Raw genomic sequence first — 15,749 nt, forward strand, 5'->3', positions numbered from 1 at the left:
GACCATGGCCTTACTGACCACTTCATTATGCAGCCTGGATCCTCAATACATAACAGGAAAATAAAAAGCCACCCAACTACTGTCTTTAATGATCAATATATCAATTTACCTGCAATAGTTTTGGGTTTATTTTCCAGACTGTTCATGGCTGGCCCTGAAGCTGAAGATGCTGTTGATACACAAGTGTTCTTCTTTGCCTTGACACCATTGGTCATTGTCACTGCTCCACCACCAGCCATCCCCGCTAAGAGGTCATCATTACTCTTTGTCTGAAAGAAAGGGAAGCAGCAGCTTTAAGACAGCTGGCTGAGAAGTTTCCATAGCCAATATTTCTTCTGTTAAAGATTCCATCAGTTTTAAAAGTACATATTTGACTAGCCATATATCTATGCAGGAATGCATAGTAAAATTGCACTTCACTGTGCAGACTTGGTAAGTTGAAACTGAACTTCAATTCCTTACATATGATTGACCAGAGTAACTAAGTCTTCTCTCTCCCAGACAAAATGATTAATGTTTCAATACCAACACCGAGGAAAAAAAAATAAGAGCACAGTAACACAAGACAGTATAACACTTCTCAATTTTGACTGAAAGCTTGCTTAAGCATAAAAACGAAGACAATTCTTAGATAATTAAACCAGCAAACACTAGGAAGTTATTATAATGCTCTTCAACAGAACACGATCAAGTAGTTTGTGATGGACAAGTTCACAACAAGAAGATCAAACCAAACAACAACAATCAATCCAACGTTAATAAAATACCCTCACCAGCTCAAAATACTAAGCCACAAATCACTAGAGACTAAGACAGCATTTAGGGCTGGGACAGCCACCCTCACCATGTATCCTTGCCTGGTTTCCATGCTCTTTACTAGGCACTCTCAGAGACAGCATATTCCTTTGATGGACTCATACAATCGTTCCTGAAACTACTCTTAGCCACAAAAGCTGCCTGGAATGTGACAAGGCAGTAAGCACAGGAGTCTCAAGAACTGGATTCCCAAATGGAGAATATATCTTTCAGAACAAAGCAAACTCCAGAAATACAAAGTTCTTAAGCATTAATTGGCAAGCTTCACAACTCTTTAAAATGCAATTTTTCAAAGGGTGAAACAAACAAAATATGCTAAGCATTCTTCCCATAAGGCCAAGAAAAATTAAAAGAAAACAGCTGTGTTAGCAGCATTCCTTGAGTAACTGTGTTATTCAGCTGGATAACACATTTGAAGTCTCAACCAGCACCCCAGCTACAAGGTAGTGCTTGGGACTTAACCACTTGCTTTACATCCTGACTTTCAGATTCTGCAGGTTTATAACTTCTAGCTCCCATACATATTCATGTTAAAAATTGTATGCCAGACGCTACAATTGCATACATTAAGAATGAAGGTACACTTGCTTAATTGAAAAAAAAAGTTGCACCTCACTCCGTTCTATACAGTTTCTTTTCCAAGTGGGAAAAATGCAGCTGTGATAATTGCAGTCAGCAACAATGATCACAATGTTGTGGAAAGGGCATGGATGAGATTTGTGCCATTTACAAAGACGAGCAGCTGCAAAACAAAAGGGAGCTTGGAAAGGGAATATATTTGTTCTGCATGCAGTTGCTAGAAATACAAACAATTTACAGATAGAAACAGGTATTTGAAAGGGTAAAATCCTCTAGGGCAAGAATGTTTTTATTGAATTGTAGGAAATAGTATAGCTTTCTAAAAAGGTTTATAAAAGGCTGGAAGAAAACACGTTACTCTGATGCTCTAGTTTGATGTGTACCTAAGCTGGCTTTTCTGCTATGAAAAAGCCACTGTTGTTCTATCTTGCTCTTCTCCTCGTGCTTACAGACTGTGCTGTGTAAACTGAAGGCTTTTCAAATGGCTCCTTGCTCCACAGAGCCCCACTGGTTCCTACAGCAGCCATGCAAAATAGCAGACACCATCTAAGTACCAACGGGAAAATAAAAATGTTGGAAGGCTACAAAATTGAAAAAGCCCACACTACTTGTGCAGGAGGGAAGAGCTGAGCACAAACTACTACCATCTAACAATCCTCTGTTAACCTGTAAGCTCCCCAGAATTCATAGCTAATCTAAACCAATTCTGTGGGCATGGGGGCAGAGGAGGAGGGAAACAACCTTATGATACAACTGTCACCTAAACCAAGGCATTACAAAAATGCATAGAACAGGGCTTTTCTATTCTGCTACTGCATCTGCCAATCAGTCAGCAAATGTGGCAGTTCAAACGGACTCCGAGCTGTCAGCACTTTTACCCTATCGAAAGAGTGGGGAAATTAGATCAAGCTTTTAGACACTTATAGTACATGTTATCAAGCCAAATAGGTCAAGATGTGACTCAGCCTGAAGAAAAAGAAAAAAAAGACACAGTTTCTGACATTAGTCATCTCCAGTCCTTGCTGAACAAAGGAATTTAAGACAGCCATTCTTCTCTGACTGACCCATGAGCTATTTCTAGGCTGGGTTGGAAGGCACTGCCTCCTCTGCAGCCAATTAGTAAACAGTTTCTCAAAACTGTAACACTATACCCTTGGCAAAGAAAACTATTTAGCAAAGCTTTGGAAAAATGACAAAGCAGCAGCTCCCTTTTCTTAAGGCTCCATAATGGCAATCATTCTTTACTTTGAGAATCAAAGTATTTTTGTAGCATATATTTTTAATGGAAGCAAAATTAACGTTGAATGTTTATTAAACAGCTTTTTCCTCAAGGAAGAACAGTTTCTCTCATTTACTGAAGAAGTGCAATCCTGCTTAGCATTAAAAAGCCTACATTAAAATACAAAAAATTAGAAAATATTGTAATATTGTGATTTTGATTTTCAAGATAAAAAAACTTTTTATAACTATACAATTCACATTCTGTTTTCCTTTACATCTTTCTTTCAGTGCAATGAAACTTGAATGGTCACCTCTACAATTAATTTCATCTTAGTTCCTCAACCTGTATATTCTATTTACTGCACATCATCCAAATCTATTTACATATATATCTAATTATTCCTGCCCTGGATTTTCTTTGATGCTTGCTGTTGCTGCATTTAAGTGCTCCGAACATCAAACTTCACAACAATCTGTAATTAAGTTATTGCATTTTGCAAGCAGAATACTGAAGACTAGACACATAAACACTGAAAACACTTTCTAATTTTTAATATTCAAATGCTTGTGTCCAAGTTCTGGCTTTTCAGGAACACTGGATTTTGCAATTCATTTGTATGAAGTATAGCCACGGTCTAATCACAGTTGTGTTAGCATGATCACAAGCTCATTAGCTAAAGAAGTAAAAAAAACCCACAAAATCTATCTTAAAAATAAGAATACACTGTTATTTGCAGAGTATTTTTGACAGATTAAAAGCTAGAAGTGGCTGGCAGGTAAACTCCTGCTGTAATAATGTGTGTGTGGGGGGGGGTGCTGAACATTTACAAAAGTTCTGGGCAAAGTGGGACACAAAAACCTACAAAAAAGTAACCAGCAAAAATGCATTCAGAGGCAGACAGACAGACAGACAGAGCTCTGGAACAGCGTTCAGCTGTACAGAAGGGTGGTCTCACAGTTTCTTCCTGTGCTCATTGTCCACACACTTTGAAAACCCCACAGAAAAGCACAAATCTATACAACAATGCATAGTGAAAGAAGCTCACTCAAAGCTAAACACCAGCCTCTGGTTATGTAATGAAGGGGACAGGGAAAAAAAGCCAGACTATAATTACAAAGTAATTTTCAATGTTGCAACATTATTAATAACAGGATTAAGACGGGTATAGTACTGTATGTATTTCTACCGCTTAAGAGAGGCCTTTCATTCAATATTCAACTCAAATTTTTCCCTATCCATATGTATACTTACCTTGAACAATGAACAAATCGGTGAGCTGTTGCAATTAAATTTATTTAATGCCAGTTTTTTTTTTTTGTCAAGGAATATTAAGCTAAATTCATAATACACCCACCAATTAATTCATCAAGTCTAAGAGATCCAACAACCACTATGAGGAAAACAATGGCACAAATGCCTTATCAACGAGTTCAAATGTAAAACTGTACAAAAAATATTTTTAAAATAACACAACTAGTTACTGATATTTCTTTCAAGCTAGGAAATATAAATGTGATTCACCACTGTCAGTAATCAAAAAAATACAAACTCTGTTGAATAAGCATGGAACACTCAAAGAAGATAAAAGTCGTCATTATTTAAGTCACATAGTTGGCACAATAGCAACAACGTAAGAAGTAAAAGACATCCAACTGTATGAGTAACCCTGGCTGTAACATAAAGCCGAGATAAGTATTAGTAATTAAGAGAAAAATTTTCATTGTGTCTCAAACATACAATTGTCATAAATTCTAATCCTACACCCAAACATAGCCAGAAGTGTTAGTAACATAAGTCAAATTGTGAAAGCATACTGGGTCAGATTTCTTTAGTGTTAGATCACCCTCTTCCTTTTCACTGAGAGGTATGACATAATAAGCTCGACAAGTAAACTACAAAGGACTTTTTATTTCTGTATTCTTTGAGAGGTTTCCTAAACACAAAATAAGTAGTGACAACAAGCATCAAAAGATTATTTAAAGTTAAGAAAACTGCAAGATATGTTGCGTGGCAGAGTGGGGGGGGTGCAAGGAGAAAAATCTAGCTGAAACCTAGCTCGCGAGTTCATCCGCAAAAGTATCAACCATTCTTCCATAAAAGCAAAGCAAGAAGAAAAGAGAAAGGGAACACACCTTTAGATTTCAGTAATCCCGCATAGCTACTACAGAGAGCTCAGCCCTTACTACCTCTTCCATTTTAGTTCTTTATTTGTCAGTCATTTAAATGGCCTATCTGGCCTCCTGCAGGTGAGGGTGGTTCAGGTCCCAGCTGCACACACCAGCCCTTTTCCTTGCTCCGTTCACTCGCTGCAGCGCAGCAGCAGGACCACAGGTCTGCACACTGGGCTGCAGAAGGACAAACAGAGGTGGGTCTGGCCATGGGTCCATGCTAGGAGAGGGAAGCAGACCAGGCAGGTTCATACCATCCATCCAACACAGATGTGTTTGCTCCCAGGTGAAAACTCCATGCCAGCACAACTCGGCATGTCTTATTTTTCTTGGCTGTTGAAAACCATATGCTCCTAAACCTACTGCCCTGTTTTGCTAATATAAGAGAAAACCTCTACCTTTGAACTTGTTCTAGGAGCAAGAATCAACTTGTGAAAATTCAGCACAAGCAATACTTCACACAAAGCAAAGGCCAAAAAAGCAAGAAGAACGCAGCTGTGCTGACCAGACACGGATGACTGATATAAAAAAGCTTCTCATTAGTTCTTTTTTCAGAATTTGTAAATGGGTCTTATCAAATCCCATTAGTCACTGACACACCATTCAACCATAACACATGACACTACTAATAACATTCATGAGCATACAACTTCCACTTCAGTCCTTTTACAGAACAGCCAAGTTCTGCAAAGCATTTTGCTTTCCATCACATCACACACTGTAATATGAAAAATAACGCAGGAATGCCACACAAGGTCCTATTACTCTGGCCAGTGCTGTGTAACTATCCAAATGCCCTTCAGTTACCCCTAAAACAAACCTTTAGTATAAGCTGCATTAAAAGACATTCTTAGAAATTCTACTATTTTTAAAGCTTTATTGTAAAAAATACAAATAATCAGAATGTTCTATTGGTTATTACCTTCAAAAGAGATGCTGATGTCCCAGTTTTGGAGAGTTTTGTTACTGCAGACACTGAGGAGCCGTTCTCTGGTTTGGCTTTTTCAGTTGTTTGAGTTTTATTTACTCCAGGCACTTTGGGCACTGAGCCAACACTCCGGCTTGCTTTCTTCATTCTGGGCTGTCTGTTTATGATGCATTTACAAACAAATCTACAAGCAGAAAGAAAGAAATTTTAAACATAAAATACAAATGAAAAGCAATGTCTTTTTCTACCATGCTCTATTTAAGACCAGAAGTCTGGAAGCGAAGTAAAGACCACAAATTAGAGGCAACCAGAATGCATGTGACTGACCAATGGTTTTTGCTTTTAAAAAGGCATTTTTACCAAGAACTAAGCACTTCCTACAGCTCCACTCCAAATTATTATTTTTCTTTCAGTTCTCTTTCCACAAATGGCACTGAACTGAGGATATTTTATAAATGACCCGTGTCGCCAGATTCACTCATTAGCTAGCAAAAGAAAGGCTTATTAGGGCAGCAATGTTCTTTATTTCTGACTGTGGGAAGTAAAATACCGTGGGAGTATTCAGGCAACAGCCTGACTACCAACAACACTGGATCTGAGAAAAGATTACTGCCAGCTTGGTAACTAAAGTACTGAGAGGGCAACAGCAGCTGCAGAGAAAAAAAGCATTTTATAAAAATTATAATAAGTAGGGAAAAAAAACCCAAACAGATTCCTTGAAGCTATTTACGATTAAAAGTCACGTTAAGAAACACATAGGATTTTACAAAATGTAATACTAGTCAGATTATGAGCACTATCTCCAAGAAGAAACCAGAAGTAACCCAGCACGTTGCACAGTCTGCAGTCAGGACACTTCAGCATCTTTCCCTTGCCTTCACATTTTCTCAAACAACAGACAACTGTCAATACTGTCTTTCCAACCATAAGCAAATAACCAAAACCCCAGAAAACAAAGCAGACTTTGCTCAAAGCAGGAGCAGCTTCAGCAGACCCGAACACTGCAGTTATCAGAACTGCTCATTCTGGAAGACAACCTAAGAAAGGGCAGACTAGCCAACAGCCATGATTTGAAGCACGGACTGCAAGGAAGACTGAACACGTTGGGATCTTCTTCCCTTTTGCAAGAGTGGAATAGCTGGCAGCTGTTTTCTTCATCTCCCCTGAGTCAGAAGGCATAGGATGGAAGATTAAGAGGAGGAAAAGTTCCACTCCCCTCTCAGGCTCACAGATCCTGGGTGGAAGTAAGTGATGAGGTTTATCTGAGCCCAATATCCTGTGGCTGATTAGAAACACAAAACACATCGAGTTGTTTCTATCAATTAAAAAGTGAAGCATTTCAAAGGCACGAAAAGCAAACTAATGATTGAGTATGTCAGACATGACACAAAACCACAGTGATCGGCAGTACTAATTCATTTCAGCTAACAAAATTAACATCCTACACACATATACCTTCCTCCCCATCACCACCTCAGCTGCACACACATATTTTTCAATTCTGACTTTGACAAAAGTCAGTAAAACTCCAGAAGTTTTGCCTCCTCAGACCCCTAAGTCCTGTTAATAGAAGCAAGAGGAAGTTCCATTTTAAGACACTGAAAATATTAGTTTATAGCTTCCAGATTCCCTTTGGCTCTGAAAGCTGGCATGAATAGACACAGAAAACTTTGTTTGCTCTTGCAGTTTCATCATCAGAATGTCAAAAATGCACCAGTCCTGCCACACGGCTACTAGTAATCAGAACGCCTTCACAGATGATTAAATAACTGAGAGATAATTTGAAATGAGACACTCCTAAGAAAACCAAAACGCAAATGAGAAAAGCCCCACAAAGGTAGTATGTTTGCTATACACATATAATTTTAAGTGGTACAACTGCCTACTAGATTCCAGAAGTAGATGCTAATATTTACAGGTATGACCAAGTTGCCACACTTATATTTCTTGCCTTTTTCATGTCTATGAACACTTACTTGTGATCTTTTGATCTTATTCATCTGAAAACTAAAACTGAAAAGGCCAGAGAGCATAGAGTTGTTTAGTAAAACTGGCATAATTACTACTGAATTATACTTTTTATATTCTACAGAATACAAGAAAAACATTGCCCATAGCATGCTTGAGAAATCATTGAATGAATTTTCAGCGCACAGCTTGTTGTGAAGCTGACTGCATTTAAAAAAATTAATTCAAAGAAGAAAAACTATACTCTCACAACAAATCCAGTAAATCAGAACCATAGCTTTTTGACAGCGCATAGAGCTAGTAAATCAGTGCTGTAATGAAGGTTAGGGCACTGGCAACGATAGGACTATCACATATTTGGGCAGAGCTTGACAACCTCATCTGGCAGCCCAGACAGAGCCATAGCTGCAGCTGGTGTGCAGACATCCAGCAGTGGCCACTTGCAGCACACATTTGTCAAGGCTATAGAGCACATTGATCACGTCTGACACAGGCTCCAACATGCCAGATACACATCACACACATCATCTTTGCATGCATTGTAAAAGATTAATACATTTGGGATCCGCTTATTATAACAAGTAATATGGTAACATAACCCACTGGATGTATAATCTCAAAAAGAAATACAGGCTAACATTAGCTTTTACAGTACAAACCATTTATACTCCTAAGAATATATCGCTGAGGTCAGTGACAGGAGACTCTGTGAAGTCAAATGCTCCTCATCCATAATGGACGTTTCTACAGTGCATGGTTTAGAAGTGTTCCTGAAAACATGCAACAGTATTTGCTTCAAGAACAACTGAAGAGCAAAGCAATGTAAATAAATGAAACTAAACAAAGTAACAAAGTACTACCCTCCCGTTTCATCACAGCATTACTTTAAAATATCCATAAATATGACACTGAAAAAAGACTATTTGTGATTTACTGAAACTCAAAGGTGGAAACTTCAAAGATATTTAGAGGACAGGGAGGTAAGGTACCGCTGTTCCTGTTTTAATTCCAGAGACACTAAGCTTTAGTAGTTACTTTCTTACTGAAATAAGAGAATGTAATTATAGTTTAAAAACTGAGAAAATATACAAATGAGTCCAACTTAAAGTAAGGACAAGACATGAATGAGCATTACAGGTTCTAAAAGAAGCTGCTCACTCAAGCTCCTAAAGTAAATTTATGACCTCTCAGTGCCAGTTTCTCCCCTCCCACCTTCTTCAGGAAGGAAAAAGAGGATGGGGTTTCAGCATCAATATTCTTGGACCGTAAGCGGAAAAAGCCCTGCTTCACCCATTTTCTCAAAAGGCAGATACCGCAGATAAAGGCTACCTTTATGTTTCTAAAGAACACCACGTTCCTTAGGAACTCACAGTAATAACAATAATAATAAGTAGCAATAAACTTGTTTCTGCCCAACATTGAATTTTAAAGTAAGAAACAAAACACTCACTAGCCAAATAAGTTTTCTGAAGTTTCTGAAGAAACACTAATAATTCAAATGACACCTAAAATACTATTTCACTATTGTTTTAAAAAGCAAACACTGCATGTAAAACTGTAGCTTATATTTTGCCCTAGGGAGAAAGAAAGAATCACTGAAGACTTCATTTCCCTTTATACACACTTCCTTCCACCTCAAAAAAAAAAAAAAAAAAAAGAGGGGAAAAAGAGAAGGGTAAAGTAGAAGCTTAGCACTAAAAAGTTGCAGCAGAATTAAAAGTTGTAACTCCATGTGGCAGTCAAGAGAGACTTTGGGAGGTCCCTCATATCACATTACTAAACAAAATACTCATCTATCAACAGATAGAAGACATCACTGGAAAACATTTGATTAATGCTAGCACTACAGTATCAATTATAAAATTAATCAGGATGGAAAAAAGCCAAAACAAGCCAAAAATATCAGATAGAAGGACTGCATTCCTAAACTCAAATGTAACTATTCACTCTAACCTGTATCCCTTCACAGACGCCTCTCTTTCCACAGCACACATAGCCCTGGAAACAAAAGGAGATCTTGTTCAGGAGCGTGCTCTCCTTGCTCTGGCGCAGGCATGTGAAACCAGTCCTGCATTTTATACCAACTGCAATGACATCTCCATAAATAATAGTTTAAAAGTGTTTTGCCCAATAGCATTGCTCTGCTCTTTACTACAAACTGATATGATACATCCACTCAGGCAACACAAAATGCTTTCAGGGTTACTCTTATGTACTCTGTAGAAACCTGAAAACTGAAGCAGACGGGGAGGATTTGATTTCTTGCTGTGATTATTTTAATCTCATCCATTACCTAATATGCTCATTTATGCTACTATTGCTGTCACAAAAGTAAGACTCAAGTACAAGAGTAAAAAAAAGTTTCCTGTGCCTGTAAGGCGAGAAAGGGTTAAGACCTAAAGAAGGTATTAAACTTTTGCCTTTGGTAGAAGGTATCAAGAGGTATTAAGTAGTTTTAAATATTAAAAAAATGTGAATTATTAAGAAAATTATAAATTATCTTAGAATTATCTTTTAAGAGTTCCAGAAAAACAGAAACAACTGATCCCTCCAATTTGAAGACACTGTTCATTTCTGAAAAATCAAATACCCAAATTACAGAGGAAAATACGAATATTCACATCTAGGAGCAATGGAGTCAGTACACTTTCACTCTCTATTTGTACAAGTTACTTGGTTTTGATATATTTAGGCTGACAACTTTTGCCCAAATAATTAGGGAATGACATTTTTAGGTCACTTACACAGTCCCAAAAGGCAGAACTGTAAAGAAAAGATTATGAAATAAAAACACAGATTCAGAACTTCCCCAAGTCTCTGCAGGCAAGACAGTGTACTTGCCAACAACTTAATGTCTGGGGTATGAAATAAGCTACATATGAAGAGACAGAGTTCTCTGCAATTCATAACGTCCACAGCTCAAACTTTCAGCCTGCAAGCTACACAAGCACTCCCAAACGACATCTCTTGCTCAATAATTCCAAAAACATAATCCATTAACCACTGGATTCCAGAAGCCGAGAGCAAGCAGTGCATTTGTGTTATTGCTTAAGACATCAATTTTAGTGACATGAAAGGCTGCTGATGCTAGAGGGTTACTTAAGATACCAAGGATAACAGGAAACAGCACAGAATCACAGAAGACCCTTAGAAGACTGACTGGGCAACAAGAACAGCAAATAAAATTAAATGTAGGTAAACACAAAGTAAATCTGTCTCTTGGGGAAAAGCAACCTCAGCTTCATATATAAATGTACTCTCAAGAATTTCACTGTTTTGATTCACAGCTTCATTAGACTATCGGTACAGTGTTTGGAATAAGGCAAAAAACCCAATGCAATTCCAGGAATTATGAAATAAAGGAACAGAGAACAAACCATAAAACACAAATATGGCACTCAACAAATCAACTGTTTGGCCATCTACTTACACTCAATTCGTATGTGTAGTTCTGGTCTCTCAACCTCAAAAAGAGGACTTCTTATACACCTGAAAAATGTTCAGCAATACGCAAAAATGAGATCAAAGGTATATAATAGCTCCCATGAGACATCTCACAGGGAATATGACAAAATCCTCCTAAATCTTGAATGGCAAGGAGAAGAAAGACTGGGACTAGCTGTTAATTATCCCTTCAGTATTAAAACTAAGGACCAACAAATGAAGATAGATCCAGGTACAAAATAAGAAAAATGAGCTATATTTTTAATGCAGATTGAAAGAATGCTGTGGCTGCACGAAGAGCAAGTGGAGGGAGAGACCAGACGTACACAAGGTAGAGAAATTCCCTAATGGATGCTAAATGGCTGAGCACAAAAGGTTCAGAAATCCCTCTGAGCCAAAAATAATTGCAGGGTAGGAAAGCAGTTGGGGTATGAGGAAAGACTTCAGGTTTTTGTTTGTTTGTGTGTTTTGGTTTTTTGTGTGTGTGGTTTTGTGTTTTTTTGCTGAGGCATCTGCTCACAGTCACAGCTGGACCCAGAGCACCAGGTGGGATGGATCCCTGCCACAGCCAGGGCAATGTCTGCTACCTTCTTATATCGAAAGGAAAATATGCAGATGTCAATGATATATGGGCGCTGCAATTTTGGAACAACTGCTGCAGGTAGTTATCTAGAGAGGAAAGACTTTCCTGCTACTTTCTATCTTAAAAATTCAAAAGGGACTTTTCAGTTTTCCATTACAAGTTGTAGAATTAGAAAAATAGGAATTCTTCCTTTAAGCTATGTTATCTACCCACTGTTTTCAGGCCACATTTGCTATTGCTGCTTCTCTTTTAAATAGAACAAAGACCAGAGCTTTGGCTAAGAATTGGCTGTTATACACCTAAATTTCTCTACTCCTTCTTTGGAGAAAACTTCAGAGCTGTAACTGCTGTGAGCAATGTGGAACCGTTGCAATACTTAACATTCCAGACAAGTGACAGGAACATTTACAGAAGAACTCCTAAACTTACAAACTGTGCTCTAAAAGCCTTTTCATAACAAATTTAAATAATGTAGTCTTCTTTTCAAGCTCCTACTTTAAACAACCGCTATTTCAAACCACTGCCAAGGAAATCAAAAAACAACTGTTCATCAACTAAATCAAACTGATTCTTCCTATTGTGGGGATTCTGTTCCACAAGGAAGTGGAGCACTGTCCGTAACTCTATTTCAGCACAAACATCTACATTAACTGCACTTTCAGAAGCTTTTCTTTTTGAATTACAGTTTTGGAAATCAGAACAGAAGACCAGTTAAATCTACACTTTTTCGGTATCCATACTAGAGCTGATTAAAAAATATTATAAGTGTGCTTAGTACCCTGTTAATTAGGGCTATTCACACTATAGATGAGAATACCACCCAGATTACAATTACATAGGTTTTGTTTCATTGGTGTTGATAATACACATAATGAAAAATGTCCTTATATCTGAAGGCAGTCTGTGTGCCCCTTACAGTGCAAGCTGAAATAAACCCCAACCAGCAGAACATGATAAAGGAAACAGAAGAAGAAACATACTACGTAGAATATTAGTACGATAAACATGGAGGGAGAGTAAAACCTGGTTTTGGCTACCTTATAATTTTTCATTACTTTTGATAAATTTCACAATTGCATCCAAATGTTAAGCCATGCACTAACAGGTGACATAATATATGCGTATATATATATGTGTGTGTATATATACACACATGTATACTTATTTCCTGGATAGTAATTACACCTCTATGTCATATTTTAAAGGCTTAAACCAACTTAGCAGAAATATCAACCTTCTGGGTAAAACCAACTCTTATTTTGGCACTGTAGTGTTTCTAGACAAAAAAAAAATTAACACAGTAAATTTCCTAGCCAAAGGACTGGCCAGCTTTAACTATAAAAGCAGCTAATCTTAAAAAGTTAACCATATTAACTGAAAGCATTGTTACCTATCATCATTACAAGCATGTTCTAAAGTAACTGTTTTTATGGAAATCAATAACCTTCCAGTTACAAAGGTGTATTTAGTGTCATATAACCCTAAGTATATACTGTACTCTTTAATCAACAATCAGATTCCCCTGCACACATGGAAATTTTCCCTGCACTGCCAGGGAAGTACTTTAAAAACCAGTAATGTATGTATTTTAAGAGCATGGAATTTGACAGAACACTACAATAAAAGGTACATGACTAACACAACAGCTTCCTTTGGTTTCCAGCTGCCTAGGTCAGTAGATAACATTCATTGCAACGTACTCCATCTCTAGCACAGCTGTTCCCAAAAGTGCCAGGGAGAATAGGTGACCGGTGGTGCCCTTTCCCTTTTGTCCATTCAAAATGTTGACAGCTGAACTCTTGTATCAACAACTGCAGCAAAGGCTTCTGCAGGCTGAGGTTCACAGGGAGAAAGGCGGCAGCAGCCTAGCTCCCATCAGAAAAAGGGGGACAGAGAAAGGATGTGCAATGTGTTATTTATTGCAGGAGCTAAACCAGCAGCTCCCAGCACAAGCAGGCTACAGGTAAAACCTGTAAGATAAGTGAATAACTTCGACCAGGCCCTATGTTCATCCAAAACACTCCATCAGATTGTCAGCTGGTACAAAACCCAGGAAGTCCAAATCCTGTTTCCAGCATGGTTACGATGACAAATCTGTTCTTACCAGCTGTTGACTAACGTATTCTCAACTTGAGGACTTTCAATTGCCTGGATTTCTGGAACTGGGAGGTAACTGGGTGCTCACCGTGTCCACTTCACCACTGACCTGGCAACATTCCTGAAGGCATTGCACCAAAAAACCAGAACAGAAGCACACAGAGATACATCCCCTGAGGACCTTCCCAGCCCCCAGCTGCTTACAGCTCTGGGACTCCCAGCCCCAGAAGGACTCTGCTGGTCTCAGCCAGACCAACAGAATGGCCTGGATGGGAATGGCCCATTCACAAGCCAGCCTTGCTAAGGCTGGAGGAGGGAACTGCCTGCTGGAGATTGCTTAAGCTAGTCATGAAAATAATCTAATTGTACCCTGTCACCAAAAGACGCTGTCCCACTCCTTCGTCAGTTCTCTCCTTCCAATTCTAGAGATCATAGCTCATTTTTTATGAGCTGGTCTTTCAGTCAGATCAGGACTGATCTGACTCACCTTATAATTGCTAGATACTATGCAAAGGAAGCAGCAGGACTGGGAACAAGAAGGAAGGCTCACCTTCTCAGAGACGGTATAGCTCCAAACTAGTTTTAATTCAGTCTCAGGCTATTGGATGCTCAGCAACAGCCCTGATTTAAATGAAGCTCTTATTGCTGCCCAGCCACCACCACTTTCCAAGCCACACTATTTTGTGGAGCCATGTGGTAAGCTAGATGAGGAATTGCATAACTGTGTTATTTTTAAGCTATCAACACAGGACAAAACAGGGCGCTCAGGCCACTGCGGAGTCTGAAGACTGGTTGTCTGTTGGTTTGAATCCTGTGCTCCGACCCACATCTTCCTTCACCTCTGAGAGCTGTCAACAGCACACTCATTACTCAGTTTAAAATTCTTCAGGCTTGTCAGACAGAACTATATGCAGATCTTTCCTAAATACCCTGGCATCACTAGAGGAGAAGCATTTACCCACCCGAGTGTGGAAGCCCAAGGACATTCATTTGAGTCATACAGGAGAAGAGTCTTTGGGACAGGATGGAGAGGCTCCTGTCTGCAGCCACTATTTGTTTTTTCTCCCCAGGGAAAAGGATAAGATACTGTTTCTTTTCCACAGTTTTATTCCAAGCTTTCCGGAAAAGGGTGAATCACTGACCAGTTTACAGAGTCCCTGTTTCCTTGGACAGTTTGGTTGCTGGAGCAATGCAGGACCCTACCTGGGGCCAGAGCCTGGGAAAGCACTGAAAGCCCAGGACCAGCACAGCACCCCTGCCCAGCGAGCCTGCTGATGTGCCGGTACCACCCTGGGGTGCCAACTGCCCAATGCTTCAGCACTTTCCTTTGTGAAACGCTCCTATGGTATTTCTTTGATAAGCTCCTATACCTCCAGGTTTCATGGCAAGCCTTTGATGTTTGGCTGAAGGCCTCAGACTAGCTTTCCCATCCCCTCCAGAAAAATGTAGACTTGCTACTAAAAAAAAGCTATACTAAAGTCTTCATAGTTATTTCTGCCTCCAGGTATCCTTTACTTACAACATTAACATCCATAAGTTACAGACTTAATGGAATTTTCTTCTTTGATGGATACTATTTATTTTTTACAGGTATATATCAGAAACATTTTCAGAAAAACGTCAAGGCGTTCTCACAATACACATTTGGATATGGAAGTATTTGCCATTAACTATTTACAATGCTGGTTACTTCTTAGGGAAAAGCAAATCAAAACAGAGAAGACTCTTTTTTGCAATGAAGGAAAGATGTTTAACTCCACAACAGATGCTACTTTAAATGCATACCTATTGGCAAGTCTTGGCATCACTTAACTTGCTGAATAAAAGAAACTTTAAGCTCAGTACAACCCAGCAAATCCCTAAAAAGTAAACAAACAAACAAAATCGTATGGCTAAGCAGAGAAAGTCAAGCTCTAATAGATAACTCTACCAGATAAACTTGTT

At 38.7% G+C, this 15,749-nt stretch overlaps 1 protein-coding gene across 2 annotated transcripts in view; it reads right to left on the reverse strand.

Annotated features, from left to right (window-relative positions):
* Positions 1-15,749, reverse strand: part of SPECC1L (sperm antigen with calponin homology and coiled-coil domains 1 like) — a 65,975-nt gene that overhangs the window by 46,229 nt on the left and 3,997 nt on the right. Inside the window, exons 1-3 of one of the 2 annotated variants that reach the window (XM_065033144.1) lie at positions 9,635-9,761; positions 5,708-5,897; positions 110-269 (exon numbers count right to left, since the gene is read on the reverse strand). In XM_065033144.1, the coding sequence (XP_064889216.1) occupies positions 110-269; positions 5,708-5,897; positions 9,635-9,675 (391 nt within the window). In that variant the 5' untranslated portion in view covers positions 9,676-9,761. Of the gene's footprint in view, positions 1-109; positions 270-5,707; positions 5,898-9,634; positions 9,762-15,749 lie in introns of those variants that run through there. The other variant, XM_065033145.1, reaches the window with a different exon arrangement.

Source organism: Columba livia, chromosome 17 (assembly GCF_036013475.1).
Source record: "Columba livia isolate bColLiv1 breed racing homer chromosome 17, bColLiv1.pat.W.v2, whole genome shotgun sequence".
Lineage (NCBI taxonomy): Eukaryota > Metazoa > Chordata > Aves > Columbiformes > Columbidae > Columba > Columba livia.